Genomic DNA, 18,676 nt, shown 5'->3' on the forward strand with positions numbered 1-18,676 from the left:
GGTCACAGAAAATATTACTGTTTTTAACTTAAATAGGACTGACACCAATAGGGTTTTCACCAAACTGCGCCTAACCTTACCAATTCCTCCTCATGAACAACTCATGAAATGTGTCAGCCTTTGTCGTAGTTGTGTGTATTGCTAAATGAGTTTTTTTCCTGTTATATATTGAGTCCACTTATATTGGAAAGAAAGCAATGCAGCACCTCTGCTGGCCTCTTGTGGCAATCTTAGGAATCTCTTCCAATATAACCCTTGTAGATTTGGATTATAAAAAATATAAAATACATTATGTAGAATATACACTAACACATAATAAGTAGCATGAGTGGTATTTGAAGCTGGGGGTGTCTCATTCGTAGACTTGCTCTCAAAAGTGCATGCTTTTGGATTATCATATGAATTTCAGACAAAACAGTCAACTGTGAGGGTGAGAAGAACAATAAATACATAGTTAGTATAATAAATAAGTTGATGAGATCATAAAATGAACTAAAAGAGCAGATGTGTAGGGTACCATCAATCTATAACAGAGCCCGCCTCGAGCTCCAGCTGTTGCATTCGAGACACCTCGGATTTAAGATATTTCCTACCTCAACACGTAAATAATTTCTGTCTTCTATCTTTTGATAGTAATATATACTTAAAATGTGTTAATGCTACTAAATCATTACAAACATCAATGTTGTAATGTCACTACGTACTTTTAATGTTGATAAAAACAGACGTTACTTCTGGCTTTGTGGGAAATATCCCAAATCCGAAAGCAGCACCGCCCAACTGTGTTATCGTGGTCGGTTAATACTTCACAATATGGGGCTCACAAACATGTATTGTTTTATAAATTCAAACAGATATCTTACGAAGATATAACTTCTGACGACTTTGTTATGTCAGAGATGACCTGCCATTTATCCACGTGCCTATTCGTATTGTCAGTGTTGATGTAAAAAGTATCAATTAACGCACGATGATATATATCACGTCACATTTGACTATTCAGCCACATTGTTCGTAGGGAGTCTCGGAAGCCATTTGATCCAAAAAGTCATCAAAAGAGGAAACAGCGACCCCGACCACGAAAAAATCCCGCACGCGTGCGCAAACAAGCTCCACCTCGCGGGCACCGGCCTCGCTGCTCCCGCCGCCTAGCCGGAGAAAACAAACTGCGTGGACGCGCTCTTGAAGCATGCGACTTAAAGCACTCGCAAAGCATTTTGACTTGCTTTCTTCGGTATAGGAGTTTATCAGCAAAAGAGGTAAACGGCGCTTTGATTTTGTATTGCATAAAACGATACGCAGTTATTTTGTGCGTTTTGTAAGCTGCTGTTTTAAATCTTGCAATATTATGTGATGATGCTGTTCTGTTCAAACGAAACTTGCCTCCGTGCATGTGTTCCTCTGTTGGATGCTAGCGGGACCCGTGAAACCGATTTTAAGAAACGGCACATTAAGGAAACGTGTTGGCATTAACAGTCGTTGTTATGAAGTATATCTAAATACAAGCGCATTTTGGGTCTTCATAGACAGCTGCAGGACTTTTGTTCGAGTTGTACTGTATTCACGAGTCATGAGTATGGCAGCCCCATGCTGCCAGGAGTAGGCCGAGCAGAGGCCGCTTCGAGTCGAGGTTTGATAGACGGATGCGTGACCCAATCAGAACGCTGGAATCCGCGTCACTCAGGGATTTCATCCAATCAAATCATACGCTGTTGTTGCGCATCGTGGTAGACAAGTGAACAATGTAATGTCGAAAAGCCATTTAAACGGCAAAATAATTGCTTAAACACTCCAGAGGTGTAGACCCAGTGTAACGATAATAAGATTATATTGCGTGTGTCTGTTGTCTTGGACTACGCACGGTGCAGCGCGTCACGTTAGCAGACAACGTTGCACCCACGTTTGCTTCGCATGTGAAGTGGAGGAAAAGTCATAAGCCTGATTTCACGCGGACCTTCGAGAAAGATCGAAAGGTCCAAGCTTTGATTATTTCCTCCTCTTTAGGTTTAGTAAACGTGATATCCTAACTCGCTGCTATCTGATGGTACGTGCGCGGCTCGCTTTGACAGGCGTGTAAAGATGAGCCGCTAGCCTGACAAGGTAAACAACGAGGAGGAAACGTATTGCGCGCCATTTGCGTCACGCAAGGCTCGATGCGTTGCCGACGTGCGTGACCGTTAAACAGGTCACCACGGGGGCCTTGAGTTTTTTGTATGAACACAATCTACCGGTTTCCCGCTATTATGACGTAAGTTGGTAACATGTATGGATCGTGTGTTTCCACGAGGACGTACACGAGCCCGGAGGTTGCGCACGCAGCGCAGACGAATCGGATTAAAGCTGGCGAGTCAGTTATGAAACATCAGTGACGTTTGTGATGACGCGCTTTCGTCTGATGATGTTCATTTATGACGAAGAACGCTGGATCGCAATGTGTACAGTCGTGTCGGTCTTTTTTCCTGTTAGATTTAACGTTGTAGACAGTACACGTACTCGTTAAAATGATCATTTCTTCCGCTTTATGCCGATGAACAATATTTTGATCTATTCAATTGATAAAGTACGTGCAATACTATATTGAAACAATAACTGTGCTGTACATGTGTGCAAACAAATAATCATATATAGATAAAACACAATTAGAATATTGTGTAAATAAGGATTACTTAGAAGTGAATGACGTGAAAACAAGTCATACAATATATATTATATAATAAATATGCTGTGCGTTAAAGATTGTGACAAGCCAGAACTGTTTATTAAATATGTCATTGTTCTCTTTTCCTCATAAGAATCTATAGCATTTTAATTCATATATTACAGCCTCATGAGGTCAGTAGGGAAGAGAGTTGTTTGTTCTAATGCTGAACCAGCCAACTGTAGACAGGCAGTATTGTTGATATTCTGCCTGTTGTAATGTGTGTAGATGATGTTGCATTATGATGACATCTACGTGAGATGACGAGACGATAGCATTTTTGAAGTCACCATTCAATTAAACAGGAAAATTCTTGAAAAACGTCCAGAAAAAGTGTTTACACAGTGTTTATTAATGCTGGGTTCACCTCAAACGCTCTTTGTTACTCGTGAGAAAAGTTTGTTATTTTCGCATGACTGACGCGATCTGACGAATATTTTCAACCTTCGCAGAAGATGACATTGACGTACGTTTGCGTCAATCGCGCCACCCGATTTACGTCATATACGCATCTTTGCGTTGACTTTGTATGTAGTTTACTTGAGCAAAACGTTTAATTCGCGTTTGGTGTGAACCCAGTGTAACGCCTCATTCAGACAAACAGAGTCTTTGTCGCTGTGTCGCTTGTCTCTTACTATGAATTTGTTTGTAGGCGTTTCTAGCTTTTGCTGTCCTAGTAACAGTTTGAACAAACCCTCCAGTAACTCACGGGAGACGGATGACGTGAGCTCCACTGCTTTACTCCTATTGGTTGTCGCTCACAAAAGTCACTCATTGTTTACATAAAGTTGAACAATCCTCAACTTCCTGTCGCCACCGGTCACTGTTGCCTGTGTCGCCGGAAGTCGTCACCTCTCCATTGAAATGAATGAGATCGTGTCGCTTTGTTCCTGCTAGTTTCTGGGTGTCTGAATGGGGTTTAAGAGTGTGGAATGCGATTTTTCACGTTTGGTGTGAACCCAGCATTAACACTAGTGCTTGTCACTGCAGACCCTCCCCACGAGAGACGCTTGAATGTTGAAAACCCTTCCGTCTAGCATGTGTTTACGTAGAAAGAGTAGCACCGCCGGATGGAAAATCACAGTGTCTGAATGGCCGGCCAGTCACTGTAGCTTACATCACGCACATACTTTGTGCAGTTATTAACCTGTTCTGTACAGTGAAAGGTGCACCACAACAAAATGAGCACTCACCGTCACATCCCTAATTATAGGCCATGGCACATTATTTGATGCCACGATTTTAGACCTTACATTATTTGTGTTCCATATTCTGTCCCACTCAGACCAATACTGATAATAAATAACATTTTATTGCCTCAGGCGATTTTAATAGAACAAACCAAGCATTGAAGGAACAGTTCCCCCAAAATAAATGTTCTGTCATGTGTCATCATTTACTCACCCTCGAGTTGTTCCTAATTCTGATGAATAACACAGAGAAAGAGAAGAATGTTTATAGCCAAACAGTTCTTGGCCACAATGGACTACCATAGTAAGAAAAATGACAACGCTAGTCAAAAGTGCCCCAGAACTGTTGCTTTCCTACATTCTTCAAAATATCTTCTTTTGTGTTCAACAGAGCAAAGAAATGTATAAGGCAATGTTTCCTACTATGGTAGTCAATGGGGTCCAAGATTTGTTTGTTTTGATGCAAGGAGAAAGATATTTGGAAGAATGCGTATAATCAAAGAAATGTATACAGATTTGGAACAACTTGAGGGTGAGTAAATGAAGACAGAATTTTCTGTAACATTTTTGAGTAAACAATTAAAATGATAGTTTACCCAAATGTAAAAATTTATCGTGATTTATTCACCCTCAGGTTGTTCTAAACCTGTAAAAATGTCTTTGTTCTGTGAACACCAAGGAAGATATTTGGAAGAATGTCAGTAGCCAAAGAGATCTCATCCCCCATTTACTGCCATATTAGGGAAAATATATTGGGAGTCATTGGGGGATGAGATCTGTTTGGTTACTGACATTCTTACAAATAGGTCAGAAATATCAGGTTGATTCACCTTTGCATGGTTACATTACGGCTGTAAATGGAAAGAAGAGGAGCTGGCTGCCAGGCTGTTGCCAAATCAAGTCTTTATTTTTCAAACTGGTTTTGAGTAGTTATTGGACTGGTTTTGTCATGCATATCTGGCAACCCAGATTCATCAATGCAGAAGAGCAGCGCCAAAGCCCAATCCACGTGACGAAAGCTGCATTCAACCTGCAACTTTATGTTTCAAACAAAGATGACGAAAAAGAGACTGAAGTAAAATCTTTCATTGTGTTGAACCAAATAAATTTATACATGTTTGGAACAACTAGATTATGAGTCATTTTTGGCTGAACTGTCCCTTTAACTTGTGTTTTTCCCTGAAGACTGAATTTGTTAACAGCCTTTTATTTCTGGCCTATTTTTTTCTGTTCTTCCCTGAAATTTAGAAGGATTGTGTTTCTGCTGAACAGCAAAATACAAAGCCTGTATTTTAATACATATTAGCTTGTACTTTCTTGCTTTTGCATTGTTGGTACACAACAATTATAAAATATTTGTAAGCTTTCAGATGTTTGAGAGAATAAGGCAAAACACTTAAAGCATACTTCCAATCAATACCATGTCTTTGGTCCTGTGATGTGTGCACAGCTAATGTGTGTTGTCACTGATTTTGTAGGTTGGTGAGAGCGTGTGAACAGCATGGCAAAGACCCCTCCTCACAGGCGTGGGATCACATTTGAGGTGGGAGCGCAGCTGGAGGCTAGAGACAGCCTGAAGAACTGGTCAGTGTCTCCTTTCTGCTTCTGCTCTTCCAACTCTACCTTTTACTCAGAGAGTCTGATTGAATTCCGCGCTTTCTTAATACAACCACAGAATTTAATTTAGTAAACGTTGTATTAAAGCCAACGACAAGCAAGCAATTTGTAGGCCGATTCTCCTAAAAGTGGACAAAATACTAGATTTTGTCCTGAAAAGCATACGCAGAAAGTAGAAATCTTTAACAGGGTGTAATGTAATACAACTAAACGGATGACTCTTTTTTTTGTATCTGCAGGTATGCTGCTAGTATTGAGAAGATAGATTATGACGATGAAAAGGTTCTGATCCACTACAGACAGTGGAGTCACCGTTATGACGAGTGGTTTGACTGGAGCAGTCTGTACCTGAGACCCGTAGAAAGAATCCAGCTGAGGAAACGAGGTCTCCCTGAAAAGCAGAAGGCTCCAGTAAGTGCTTCGTGTCAGACTTTGCTGAGTCACTCAGTGACAAAATAAAACTCTGAACCATAGTAATGTGAAAGAATATATATATACAGACATCATTTTTTTTCCTATAGGGCTTTCATGTTAACCAGAAAGTTTTAGCCAGCTGGTCAGACTGTCGGTACTACCCTGCGAAGGTCCTGTCCCGTGACAAAGATGGTGTGTATTCTAAAGCTTAAAGGGATAGCTCATCCAAAAATGAAGTACTTTCCTCATTTATTTTCCTAAATGTGGTTCAAAATATGTTTATGAGTGTTTCCTCGGTGGAACACAAAAGAAGATAATTTAAGAAATGTGTGTGGTTTTGGGTTTATACAATGGGGTCAAATGTTGTTTGCTTACCAACATTTTTCCAAATATCATCTTTTTTGTTCTGCAGAAGAAAGTCAGTCATACAGGTTTTAAATGACATGTGAGAAAATTATAAAATAATTTAAATTTTTAGGTGAACTTTCCCTTTAAATAAAAAGCTTTTATTGAGAAATCGATTACATTATTGATATGTCATTAAGGATTATAAATGGCTCTTTATCCATGTTGTCCAGGGAACTACACAGTGAAGTTCTTCGATGGGGTCGTGAAGACAGTGAAGGGGATTAAGGTGAAGCCTTTCCGCAAAGAGGTGAGAGGTCGCTGGATCGGATCCTGTAAACAGTAGGTCCTTTCCCAAAAGCACCGGTTTAATGGGTTTGTCTATATCTACAGAGATCCGATGGCAGATCCAATCAGCATGCTAGAAAGCATGGTGAGAAAGAATGGAAGCTCAAAGAAAATGGAAGGAGTAACGGCTCGAAACACAGCGCCTCTGACCAGGATGGCGAGAGCGGATCGGAGGAGGATGAAGAAGACAGCATGGTGATAGATGAGTCCAGAAACCTCCAAAATAATGAAGCGACAACAAAAGCAAATGAATCTGAGCAGAGTTCTGCTGATCATAATGAAGAACTGTCCATAGAAGATGTCAAGACAGAACCGTTAAACACGGAAGCGGAGAGCAAAACGGAGAACGTGGAGAACCAAGAGGAGATGAAAGAGATGAACGGAGGACATGAGGAAGAGCAGCCCAAAGCTCTTCAAAATGGCGTTGACAAGAGTGAAGAAGAGAACAAGGAGGAAGCGGGAGATGACAGTCCCGGTCTACCCAGAAGAACGCGGAGTAGGATGACAGATGGTGAGTTTGGTTTGGAGGAACATGAAGGTGTTACATTTGTAATATTCGATTACGGTTTGATAGCGTTAGATTCAATTCCACCCACACACCAACAGACTGTAGTTGCTAAAGAGCGAATATTACTGATGCTGATAAATTTTTAACCATCCCAAGCAGCCTTGCAATCTTGCGAGGAGGGAAATTGAATGGAAGGGATTGTTGGGTGATTTATGGTTGAAGCAGTTCAGAGTGAGGCAAAGAGTGAGCTGGTATAGGGTTTCTTGTTGAATTGATGGCTTGTGTGTCTGTCACAGGAAAAGATGCAGAGAAGCCCAGTGGTCCAGAACTGAGGAAGCGACGCGCATCAACAGGTCAAATGCCACCATCCAAAAGGAGCAGAGCCAATTCAAGCACAGGTATAGTACTAATGCCAATTTTTGACAAAAAGTATCACCCAGAATTCTTATTTGTAGGGATGAGTACCGAGAACCGGTACTTTTTGGGCCGGTTCATAATTGGGTCGATACCAGAGTATCAATAAGCTTCATGACAAACGATACTGTTATCGATACTTGCGTTGTTTTGGCTCTGTGTATTCAAGTATTAAATGGCAAATTAGAGGCGGCTGCTGCCTGTCAATTTTTCAATCCCTGAATGATGTCCGAATGACCAAAGTTTGCTCGACGTATGTGTGATATCTAGGGCCATATGATTTCCGCAATGTATTTGTAATCTGCTTGTTTTGTGTTTATAAGTGAAATAGTAATTGTAAAGTGCAGTTCCAAGGCTAAGCTGTAAAAAAGAAACTAAAAATGTTTAACATCTTGTCACATCATGTGTTTTTGCATCAAATTATAGAGCATAGTATTGAAACAGTTCTGATAAGTACCATTATCGATATCGATAAAATCTTAACGATACCCATCCCTAGACATCAGCGTAATGCTTACAAGTATGTTTTAGGTATACACAATAATGGCTTTTGTGTCCTTTTATTTTGGCATTTTTTGTTTATAAAGTGTGTAACAATCTACTTGGCTCGGGATTCGATTTGATACATGATACTTGGTTTATGATCATATCGATATTTTAAAAGATGTATAAACGAAACTGAAATTCATGTAACAGACTCTTTTTCAAAACATTATTTTACATTCAAATTGATACAGAATTGGCGATATTCAACGTTTAACTGAATCTGGTGTATATAAATCAATAAAATAAATAAAAATATAATCTCATCGAGTCTGGCGAAGACACGGTGGAACTCACCCAATTCACATTCACCCAATAAGCTTTCAGTACCATCTCATAGGATAATATCTCTGATCCCTTCAGACAGAAATAGTCGATCCCAGATCAAACCAACTAAGTCAGACTCCGTCCCAGAGACTTCAGAGAGTAAAGATAGTCCAACAGCCCCTGCAGGAAATCCAGCACCCACAGAACAATCTGGATCTACACCTGATCTTGGTTAGACTCCTCATACTCATTGCCAAAATTGTAATAGTTTATATAATATAAATATTATAACAAGCCAAGTTGCTTTCTCCGCAGCAACGATTAAACGTCAAGTCCATCTCCCAACTTCAAACAAGTTCAGCAGAGAACCACGTGAGTACATAAGCATCCACTCTCACAGCGTCCACATGCGTGCAAGTCGAGTGTTGTGTGACCTGTTGATCTTTTTTACCCTCAGTGTACAGAGTCATCAAAAATCAACCACCCCCTATCCTGTCTATTGAGTTGGACCATAACTCCTTCAAATGCAAGATTGCAGGCTGCCTGAAGTCCTTCCGAAAGGCATCGCTGCTTCACTACCACATGAAGTACTACCATGCACAGAGCGATCCGAGCCCCCCTCGCTGTGTCCAGACGCGCTCCTCAGAGCAGCAGAACCAGGAGACTCCTCGCAGGCGCCGTACGGTGTCTGCTTCCCAACGTTAGTGAACACTTTGTCTTTTGCTGTGTCTCTTCCACTTTGCATGCCGCCATTTGTAAATACACTTTCTTTGTCCAACAGATACTCCTTCCCCTTTGAGCGACAGTAAGTCAGGACACGCTCTGTCGCCCCCTGTTGTTGGGAGCATGCACCGGCAGCGCTCGGCCACACTGGGCGCAGAGAGGAGCAAAGAGAACCAACACATCAACCGCTCCCTGCATGACGACAGAGACTGGGTTGCCAAGGAAACAGGTATTGCAGAGCATCACGATCATTCCGTCCATTTCCTGTGCACATGCTCTCACTACAAGTCCTCTGTATATTAACAGTAGTTGAGATTGATATTCTCTTATGAATTTCTCTCTGAAGGAGCAAAAGAAAGAGAGCGGCTGAGAGAGAAAAGGCAGAGGGATTTCTTCCGCATCAAGCTGAAGAAAAGGAAGAAGAAAAAGAGGTCAAAGTCAGGTTAGACAGCTTTCTTTGGGGTTCCGATTTTGTTTGTGTGTGTACGTCTTGTGTGTTTCTGGATCTTTACCACCCTCTCTGTTTGTCTGCTGGAACTGCAAGGTTTCTCTAGAGTGGGGTGCCAATTTTGATGCAAAAATATTTTTAACCTGCATTTAATATAAGCAGTAGAATTATAGGAAAAATTATATAATATTAATTAGAGATGCAACAATTGCAATTTTCTTTGCCGATTTCCGATTTTTTTATAAGTGGAACCTGCCGATTCCGATTTTATATCCACAAACTATAATTGACAGTATATAAAAAAACATAATTTTTCTTCAATACACAGTTTTTCATATTTTTTTTTTATTATCATTTCCCTAAATACAGTTCTACAACCTGCATTTCATTACAGAATCTTCTCTTGCCCAAATAACTCTTAAATTGAAGAACCATGTGACTGAAAATAAGTATAAATAATAAAATATAACTAAACTTAATCACCTAATCAACCTTTTTCATTTTTGTACTCACAAAAGTCTAAGATAACAATAAAATATATATTTTTTCTTGTCTGTTTCTGTTTATGAAACTATCATTGCTTTATTTATTTTTTCTGAAATGTAAAATAATAAAGAACTTAATCTTATATATCACAAATATTTGTTGATCTATTCATTTTTTTATAGTTTGGATTTTTTTCAATTAGTGTTGAATGTCATTTTACCTCAGTGAAATGACAATTAATCGGGTTGAATGGAATTTACATTTGTTTTACACATAGTGAACGACTTGATCATGCCGATCATGCGAAAACCATCCGATTCCGGTTTCTGACCGTTCAATCATTGTAACTCTAATATTAATGAATTTAAATGAAAGATTTGTAATAAATGCAACTTTTATAATGGAAACGTTTTTCTTTAAACTTGTGATTCAAAGTTAATCTCTCCAATAAGTGTGAGCCAAAATGTCTATGAATTTTTTTGGGTATTCTGATCTTCTTTTGGTCAAACATCTTATATCTGTGGCTGTTATCCATTCCAAAATAAATTTGATTGTGTGTATTATATATATATATATGTATTTGTACACATGAGAAATATTTGTAATATATATTTACACATAATATAAACTATATTTAAATGTAAATGTGTGTGTGTTTGTGTATACATACATACACAAACATTTATATATATATATATATATATATATATATATATATATATATATATATATATATATATATATATATATATATATATATATATATATACATATACATATATACATATACATACATATAAATATACAAGCTACACACAGATATATTATATAAACACATTGATATTACTTTTGGAATCAATTGAGCCTGGTTAATCAATTTGACAGCACTTCTTATTTCACATGTCTGAGTTCACCAAACTTTAATTGTTTAAATGACATCATCGCTCATTTTATACTATATTGACGTAATGGAAGGAAAATGTATTTCGAACTGACTGTCGGTCATTAAAGTTATATTGTCAAAATAAGACATGTTTGGTGATCTAAAATTGTATCTTGAAATAACTGAATTTCGGCTGATTTATGGGCCTGGTTCTTTTTTATGATCACTTTCTCTAACATGTTTTTTTTTTCTCTGCTTTGTAAAGCTTTTGCTCAACATCAGTAAATATACAAATGCTTTAGATACATTGTTTTGCAGCCTTAGTTGTGTTTTCTCTCCTGTTCACTCTCACCTTCCAATTTATTTACGCATATTTCAATTTGGTCCCTTCTGCGTTATTCGTTCATTCAATTGCATTTATTAATACACCCAACCACCCGCTAAATGAGTTTTGTAGCTGCTAAACCATCTTGGTAATTGGACTTGGAATTGGAGAATGAAACCGTGTCATTGGTGAGAAACCGCTCAGTCTGTGTTTAACCCTATGTGGCGTCTGCTCTCCCTCCTCTGATAGACTCTCACAGCTCTGTGGAGAGCATTGGCCCAAAGCCTCTCCAATGCAATTTGAATTCGGCCCTCAAACTGCCCCCCACCCTCACAAATCGATCCTACACGGGACCCCGCCCCGAACAGACGCTCAGCCAGAGTGGGTACCTCAGAACTTTCAGCCGCCTGCTTTGTGTTTTTTGCCCCTTTCTTTTTTTCCGCATTTTGTTTTCGCTTAACTTTGAGTGTCTTGTCTAGCTGTCTTTGTTTCGTCAGATATATGTTTAGGCACAGCAACTGTGCAGATCGTCCAGTCTGGTGTCATACACCTTTAACATGTGCATGTGTGATGTAGAGTAGCTGATTTCCTTGCATGAATGATGGTTTTGTAAAAGAAGAGAATGCAGATGATTGATAGGTGTGATGTGGGTCTCATGTGTGACAGGTGAGGACAGCAGCAGTGATTTGTCATCTGACAGTCCTTTATGGAGTGAGGAGGAGTCTGACGCTGAGCTGGATTTCAACATGCCGCTCTCAGAACAAGGTGTAGAGACGCTCGCTCACAGCTCAGAGATCGTACGCTGTATTTGTGAAGTGCAGGAAGAGAATGACTTTATGATACAGGTAAACATTTCAACTTTGCAACAGTTTGTTAAGTACCCGTATGAAGAGTTTCTGTTCATTTACATGTTATACATTTGTGTTGATACAACCAACAAAAGAAAACGTGTGTTTAAGTACAAAACACAGGAATAATCTTTTTTTAAGGTATCAACTATTATGACATGGACTATTTTATTTTTCAAGCACTTGTATAGAGTTGTGGAAAAAATTAAAAGACTATTACAAATGTCGATTTAATCAGCAATTCTAGATGTATTGTGGGCATTCCAGTCCAGTGTCTGTTGAATTTCTACAAAATCAAACCTCATGAGAGATGTAAAGTCATCCAACAGGAATGTGAAAGACTTACAGCATGACAAGACGCATAAAAACTGTGAGAAAAATCAAGGTTATCACAGAAAAAATATAGTGTTTGTTTTCTCCCTAAATACGTGTAGAAATAGTATTGTTGTGTTGCTTAAAAGTGAATATGAACTTGTTTTCTTTGCAGTTTTTGAGGTCTGAAAAAATACTGAGCTGTTATTTTGACCGGTTTCTCCAGTTTTCATTTTGTGCAAATAGAGAACATAGGTGTATTTGACATTTGGAAGAAATATTGCTAGTAGTTCATAGAATGAAACAAAATAGTAATGTTACCTAAACGCATATAAATAATACATTCAGAAAAACTTCAAATAACTTTGAAATGGTCTCTTAATCTTTACTGCGGCTGTATACTTAATACATTGTTATTATTATTTACTTTTATACATTTGTAAATAGCTGATAATAATTTGTTTTCTAACTATTGTACTTAGGAATTATGTTAATAAAAGTATCCGAAAGAAATAAAAATACTTTTTGCGAGAATCTGCAAAATCTTACTCTGCGTATTTTATCATACAGCTTCTTGAGGTCCTCGTCCTGTTATTTTGTTTTAAGTTTTACTTTCAATTCAAAATTTTAACTTCCTAAAAAGTATTAATGCATTGAAGTAACTTGTATATGAAATATTTTACATGATTAAAGGTCTTTAGAAAGATTGATCAATTTGCCTAAAATCGACAGATTACTTGAAAGAGGTCTTTAAAGAAAGACACAACTGATAAACATAACAACCTGTAAACAGTTTAAAATAATTTTGTCTGTGCTACAAACTGCAATGATTACTTTAGTTTCAAACACGTCCAGTTAGGATGTAAAGCATAATCAGAAACATGTAACACAGTCCTGAAAGACAATAATAAGAGCAGTTTCGTTGTCAGGCTGTATTAACATTATGTTGGTCTGTAATTTGGTGTGAGAATAATTTGGGCCGAGTGAGAGCTTGTAAATGCGTGATTCCTGTGCGAGTTGGCAACTCTCTGCTTTAATTTTAATACTTCTGAAATACACAGAAATAATGATAGGATGTGGTTGAAAAGACTGTTTGTGGCACTGTTTCATGCCTAAAGCACCAGAACAGATTGAAGTGTTATGATTTTTTTCGAAGGTGTAAATTAAAGGACACAGGAGATTCGTTGATTTTCATTAATGAGATCGTGTAGTTATTCGCAATCTTTTAACGATTAATCGTGCACACAGACAAATGACAGTTGAATCGCGGAACGAATCAAACTTGTTGTTGGACACTCCATAAACCAAAGTAGGACCTTAAAAATACCGAGTTATATATTCTCTTTAAATACATTCATAGGCAAACCTCTTCAAAAACAGATCATCCGTCTCTTACTTATGTACAATGTATGCATAAAACAGGATGTGTGGCTATGAGGGTTCAGTCAGTGGAGGAAGGAGGATTGACATTGTGAAATGGCCACATCTGATAACACCAGCAGTCGAGGACTATGCAAAAGCATATAGAGAAAACAGACAGCTCTTCACTAAAACCTTTACCTGTTTAGAAAACAAAGCAAATGTTTTGTGCAACTACTGCCTGTCAGTTGAGTTTGTGACAAAACATTTTGCAGTATTTACATATTGTTTATTACTGAATAATATAATTTATTAAAATAGAACTTTAATTTGTTTCATAAAGTATAAGGTGGTTTTATAATGATCACATTTGTTGCATTTTGTGTTTTAAGGTGAACAACATACTTTTCCCCCTATATAGTTCAACATTGAGGATTTCTTTAAAAAATGTCAAAAAATCTTATCTAGTTCTCGTAAACCCAGTCTCGTGGAATAAAGTATCTCGTCACTGTGTCAATACACAGTAGCCCTAAGTTCAGATAGTAAACACATGAACATAACGATGATGTCACAAACATGCTAGTTAGAAGTTACATCACCTGCATCATATTGAGGGGTAAAAATTGATTATGATAGATTTTTTAAAATGCTGTAAAAGTGAAAAAGTCTTGCGCAACCTCTGTGTGAAGCTTCAGTTCACAGTATTGACTGACACTTTGTGAATATTTTTGAGGAGTATGAAAGGTGTTTTCTCTGTGATCACTTGCAGTGTGATGAGTGTCTGTGCTGGCAGCACGGGACATGTATGGGACTGTATGAGGACAGCGTGCCAGACAACTACAGCTGCTACATCTGCAGAGACCCACCAGGTGACATATCATCTCTCTGTTTTGGGTGGGCAATGTGAGTCTGGGACATTTAGCAAAACGGCACAGAAAGAAAACAGCCAGACATCTTGGTCAGTTTATGTGGTTGGTTTTGTTAAATGTGTAAAAATGATTGTTTGTCTACAGCTCCGAGGCAGAGCCAAAGGTTCTGGTATGATAAAGACTGGCTGAGCAGTGGTCACATGTACGGCTTGTCCTACCTGGAGGAGAACTACTCCCACAAAAACAGCAAGAAAGTGACGGCCGCCCATCAGCTCCTGGGGGACGTCCACCGAGTGTTTGAGGTGGTCAACGGCCTTCAGCTCAAGATGAGCATCCTGCAGTAAGTCATTCTAACTCCCTTCGTCATGTGAAAAGAATGATCTCAGCTCTCCAGTTCTGAATCTTTTATATATTTTTTTCACCTTTAGAACACAAGCCCACCCTGACCTGAAGCTCTGGCGGCAGCCCTGGAAGCCTGCGGATGGCTTGCGGAGAAAAGTGGCGGGAGACTCGGGCTTCGCCACTCCCTTCCCTTCCTCACCTCCGGAAATGGGAGCGTGCGAGGTTGATGTGCTGAAGAGCGAAGTCCCGTCACCCATTGAGACACACTGCTCCTTCCAGGACTCCTACATCAGCAGCGATCACTGCTACCAGAAGCCACGAACCTACTACCCTGCAGTGGAGAGGAGACTGGTGGTGGAGACGCGGGGAGGCTCGGAGCTCGAGGACAGCCTGAGGAGCACAGAGGACCTCCTGGAGATGGCAGAGCAGAGGTACGGCGCGTCGCTGGACCATGAACAGCACAAGCTCCAGCTGGCCGACCGCTCCTTTACTAAGGTGTGTTGCGTGAGAATGGTGTGTAAGGTTTAAGCCAGGGAGGCTCTTTGAAACTCTGTCTAAGCTGGCGTTCTTCTCAAAGTGTATTATTTTTTGGAAATCAATGTGGGTTATTAAAAAAAATCTGATATTTTTAAGACAATGTTTATTTAATGAACAATTATTTCAATGCTGTACAACGATTAGTTGCGACTAAGCTTTTGTTTACATAATGTATGTGTGTGTACTGTGTATAGTAATTATGTAGATATAAAAACACATGCATGTATAACTTGTTTAAGAAATTTACAAGCGTATATACATTTTTATATTTATATGTCATTAATATTATATATAAACATAAATATATGTTTCTTCTTCAAATGATACATGCATGCGAGAGTGTGTTATTATATCTACATAATTATTTTATACAGTACAAACGCATATATCGTGTAAACAAAAATGTTTATTGTGCAAATGACTAGTTGCGACTAATAGATTAAATCCCTTGTTGATCCCTGTTATGGCATTTTCAGCATCATACTTGAATATTCAAATGTATATAAAAAAAGTGTACAGTTAAATTTGTATATATGTAACTCCTTATATATATTGCATACCGTATATATTAAATTTGAATTTATGTTACTCCTTATATATATATAGTACATATGTAAGTAAAACAACCAATCCGAGTGCTCTCTCTCGCTGATGTTGAATGGGCAGAAAATCTGCGGGAGAGGACTGAGTAATGCCAAAGGTGTGGAATACACCACAAAAATTCAGCTGACCGCTTAGAGGAACTGAAAATATTAACGTGCAAACAATTTTATTCTGAAACAAAAATATTAGCAAGATGTACATGAGAAAAGAGCTGTTGAACTGAGATGTGACTCATTGCTTTATGTTGTCAGGAACTGGAGTGTCGTATGAAGCAACTGGTTTCCAGTGAACAGGAAAAGACCTGTTTGGTGGATGTAAAGGAGGAGGAGCCTGACCCTGTGAACACTGATTCAAAGCCCGACCCTGACCTTCTGCTGCACCAGCAGTGGCAACTGAACCTGCTGGAGCACATTGAGGCCGTGCAGGATGAGGTGACGCACAGAATGGACCTTATTGAGCGAGAACTGGATGGTGAGACCTGTTCTAGGAAATATAAACAATAGATTTGCAGTAAATAATGTGTCTACTTAGTACTTACTGCATAAGATTACAATTTAGTTTTAGCAAATGGAGTTGTAAAATTTATCATTATTTTATCAATGGTGTGTTCTTGTTTATTTTGCCCATGTTGTAACAACATGAATCTTCATGCAGAGTTGGAAAGCTGGCTAGACTACACTGGTGAGCTGGAACCTCCTGATCCACTGGCTCGTCTCCCTCAGCTGAAACATCGCATCAGACAACTCCTGACGGACCTGGGTACAGTGCAGCAGATCGCACTGTGCTCGTCCTCCTCTTGAGGGCGCCAGAGAACATAGGGAAAGACTGGCAAATGGTTCAGACTGAACTGATGGTGACTATGACTGGGATAACATGAAGCTCATGTTTCGTTACAGAGTCCCAAGTGTGACAGATAACTGCTGAAACAGCTGTGTTTCTCTTTTTTATTTACCTTGCTAAGCCATCTAAGCTGGTGTGTATATGATCTGAGAGTGTCTCTTATGTAGAGATGTGTGTTAAAGTGATGAGTATGCTCACTGTTTAACAGTAGATGCTGTTTGAAAAGACTGAGTAAGATTATAAACCTATCAATAATGCAAACAGGTTTTTGTGGAATATAAAGCTTCTTTGTAGCACTTAGCTATGTCTGTCCTAGACCGGAGGGTTATTTTTTATGTAATTTTCTCTATATTCTCGACTTGCTAAATACTTTTTTCCTGTTTATTCATAAGTCATAATTGACTGTTGGGATGTCTTTGTTAAGAGCTTACGGACTCGAACAGTTGCTGAAGTTCATGAAAAAATGTTAAATATGAGAATGACATATATTTTAATCTGAAAGTACTTCCATTTTGCTTATATATTTGTACTAAATAGTCATGTAATAGTGTAAATAACATTACAGTTGCTCAGATTTATGTTATGTTTTTCTTAGTTTTGATCTAAACTATGTGCACCTGCATTAATGATAATTTCCAAATCTCTGGTCTGTTGTGAATACTGTAGTACTGTACTTTAACGTCCTTTATCGTTCTCATTTTTGACACAAATGTTGTTTGCTTGCATTTCAAATCAGTGTGCTAAGTTTTCCCCTGGTCTATAAAACAAGCACATAATGTTTCCTCTTGCATACTGAATTGTTGTCTGTATAATCTTGTTTTGTTGTCTTTTGTTTAGTTTCTTAACTTGTTCTTTTTTGTATTCAGTGACTTTTCTGTTCATTCTCTACAAGATTGATTATAAGACATTAGATGCCTTTAAGTTATTTTAATTGAATTTAAGTTATTGACTTTTGCATCTCGTCACTTCTGTCATCTTTCTTTGACATGAGTACGTGTGTGTGATCAGCAAGAGAAAGAGAGAAGCTGCATGGGTCTTTTCAGTGTTCACACCCTTGGGTGTTTATTTCTGTTTTATTTTTTGACTATTATTGTTAAAAAACAAAACCTGTGGCTGAACTTAATGCACAGTTCACCCTAAGTTGTGCAAACCGTGTATCTGTGGATTCACACCGAAGGGTATTGGAGGGTTATGTGCTTTGTTTTCATAATTTTGTACAGCAAGTGAGTTTTTCAATATTATGTATTATACTTTTACATCTGGCCTGTTCCTTTCCAGTCACTGAAAATCTTGTTGTCAGAAGTGTTTTGCTCTTTTGTACATTCAATTTTTCCGTTACTATATTTTTACATTGGGGTCACCTGGGAAACTAAGTTCTGAGAAATATTGACGCATAATCCAAATGCAAGAAAATAAATTCAGACATTTAAATTACAAAAATGTTGTTCGTTTTTCCTTTTAACAGATGAACACACCTCTGGTTCTGATTGCGGAAAATGTTTAATGCAAACAGCTGCGCATGCAAAATCGTAAATGTGACCCTGGATCACAAAACCAGTCTTAAGTAGCATGGGAACATTTTTAGTAAAAGAAAAAAACTTAATTGAATAGGTCAAAATGATCAATTTTTCTTTTATGGCAAAAATCATTAGAATATAAAGTAAAGATCATGTTAGATGAAGATATTTTGTAAATTTCCTACTTTAAATATATAAAAACTTTATTTTTGTGAGTGGATGGCCTGTCACAGTGCCCCT

The 18,676-nt window shown here is 38.3% G+C and overlaps 1 protein-coding gene across 3 annotated transcripts; it reads left to right on the plus strand.

Moving 5' to 3' along the window:
- The first annotated feature begins 1,042 nt into the window (after positions 1–1,042).
- phf20b (PHD finger protein 20, b) lies at positions 1,043–18,353 on the plus strand. Of its 3 annotated transcripts, none has more exons than XM_056733150.1 (19): positions 1,043–1,259; positions 5,367–5,472; positions 5,745–5,916; positions 6,027–6,111; positions 6,498–6,574; positions 6,658–7,123; positions 7,417–7,518; positions 8,441–8,575; positions 8,660–8,716; positions 8,802–9,044; positions 9,126–9,296; positions 9,414–9,509; positions 11,459–11,590; positions 11,876–12,054; positions 14,498–14,597; positions 14,742–14,937; positions 15,026–15,434; positions 16,331–16,550; positions 16,734–18,353. In XM_056733150.1, the coding sequence occupies exons 2-19, from the start codon at positions 5,390–5,392 to the stop codon at positions 16,877–16,879; spliced, it is 3,069 nt and encodes a 1,022-aa protein (XP_056589128.1). In that variant the 5' UTR covers positions 1,043–1,259; positions 5,367–5,389; the 3' UTR covers positions 16,880–18,353. The 3 variants fall into 3 exon arrangements, with proteins under 3 accessions (XP_056589128.1, XP_056589131.1, XP_056589130.1); XM_056733152.1 differs by lacking the exon at positions 1,043–1,259 and adding an exon at positions 1,324–2,100; XM_056733153.1 differs by lacking the exon at positions 11,459–11,590 and having other exon boundaries at positions 1,050–1,259.
- The last annotated feature ends 323 nt before the right edge of the window (positions 18,354–18,676 follow it).

This window comes from Triplophysa dalaica, chromosome 20, assembly GCF_015846415.1.
Source record: "Triplophysa dalaica isolate WHDGS20190420 chromosome 20, ASM1584641v1, whole genome shotgun sequence".
Classification (NCBI taxonomy): Eukaryota; Metazoa; Chordata; class Actinopteri; order Cypriniformes; family Nemacheilidae; genus Triplophysa; species Triplophysa dalaica.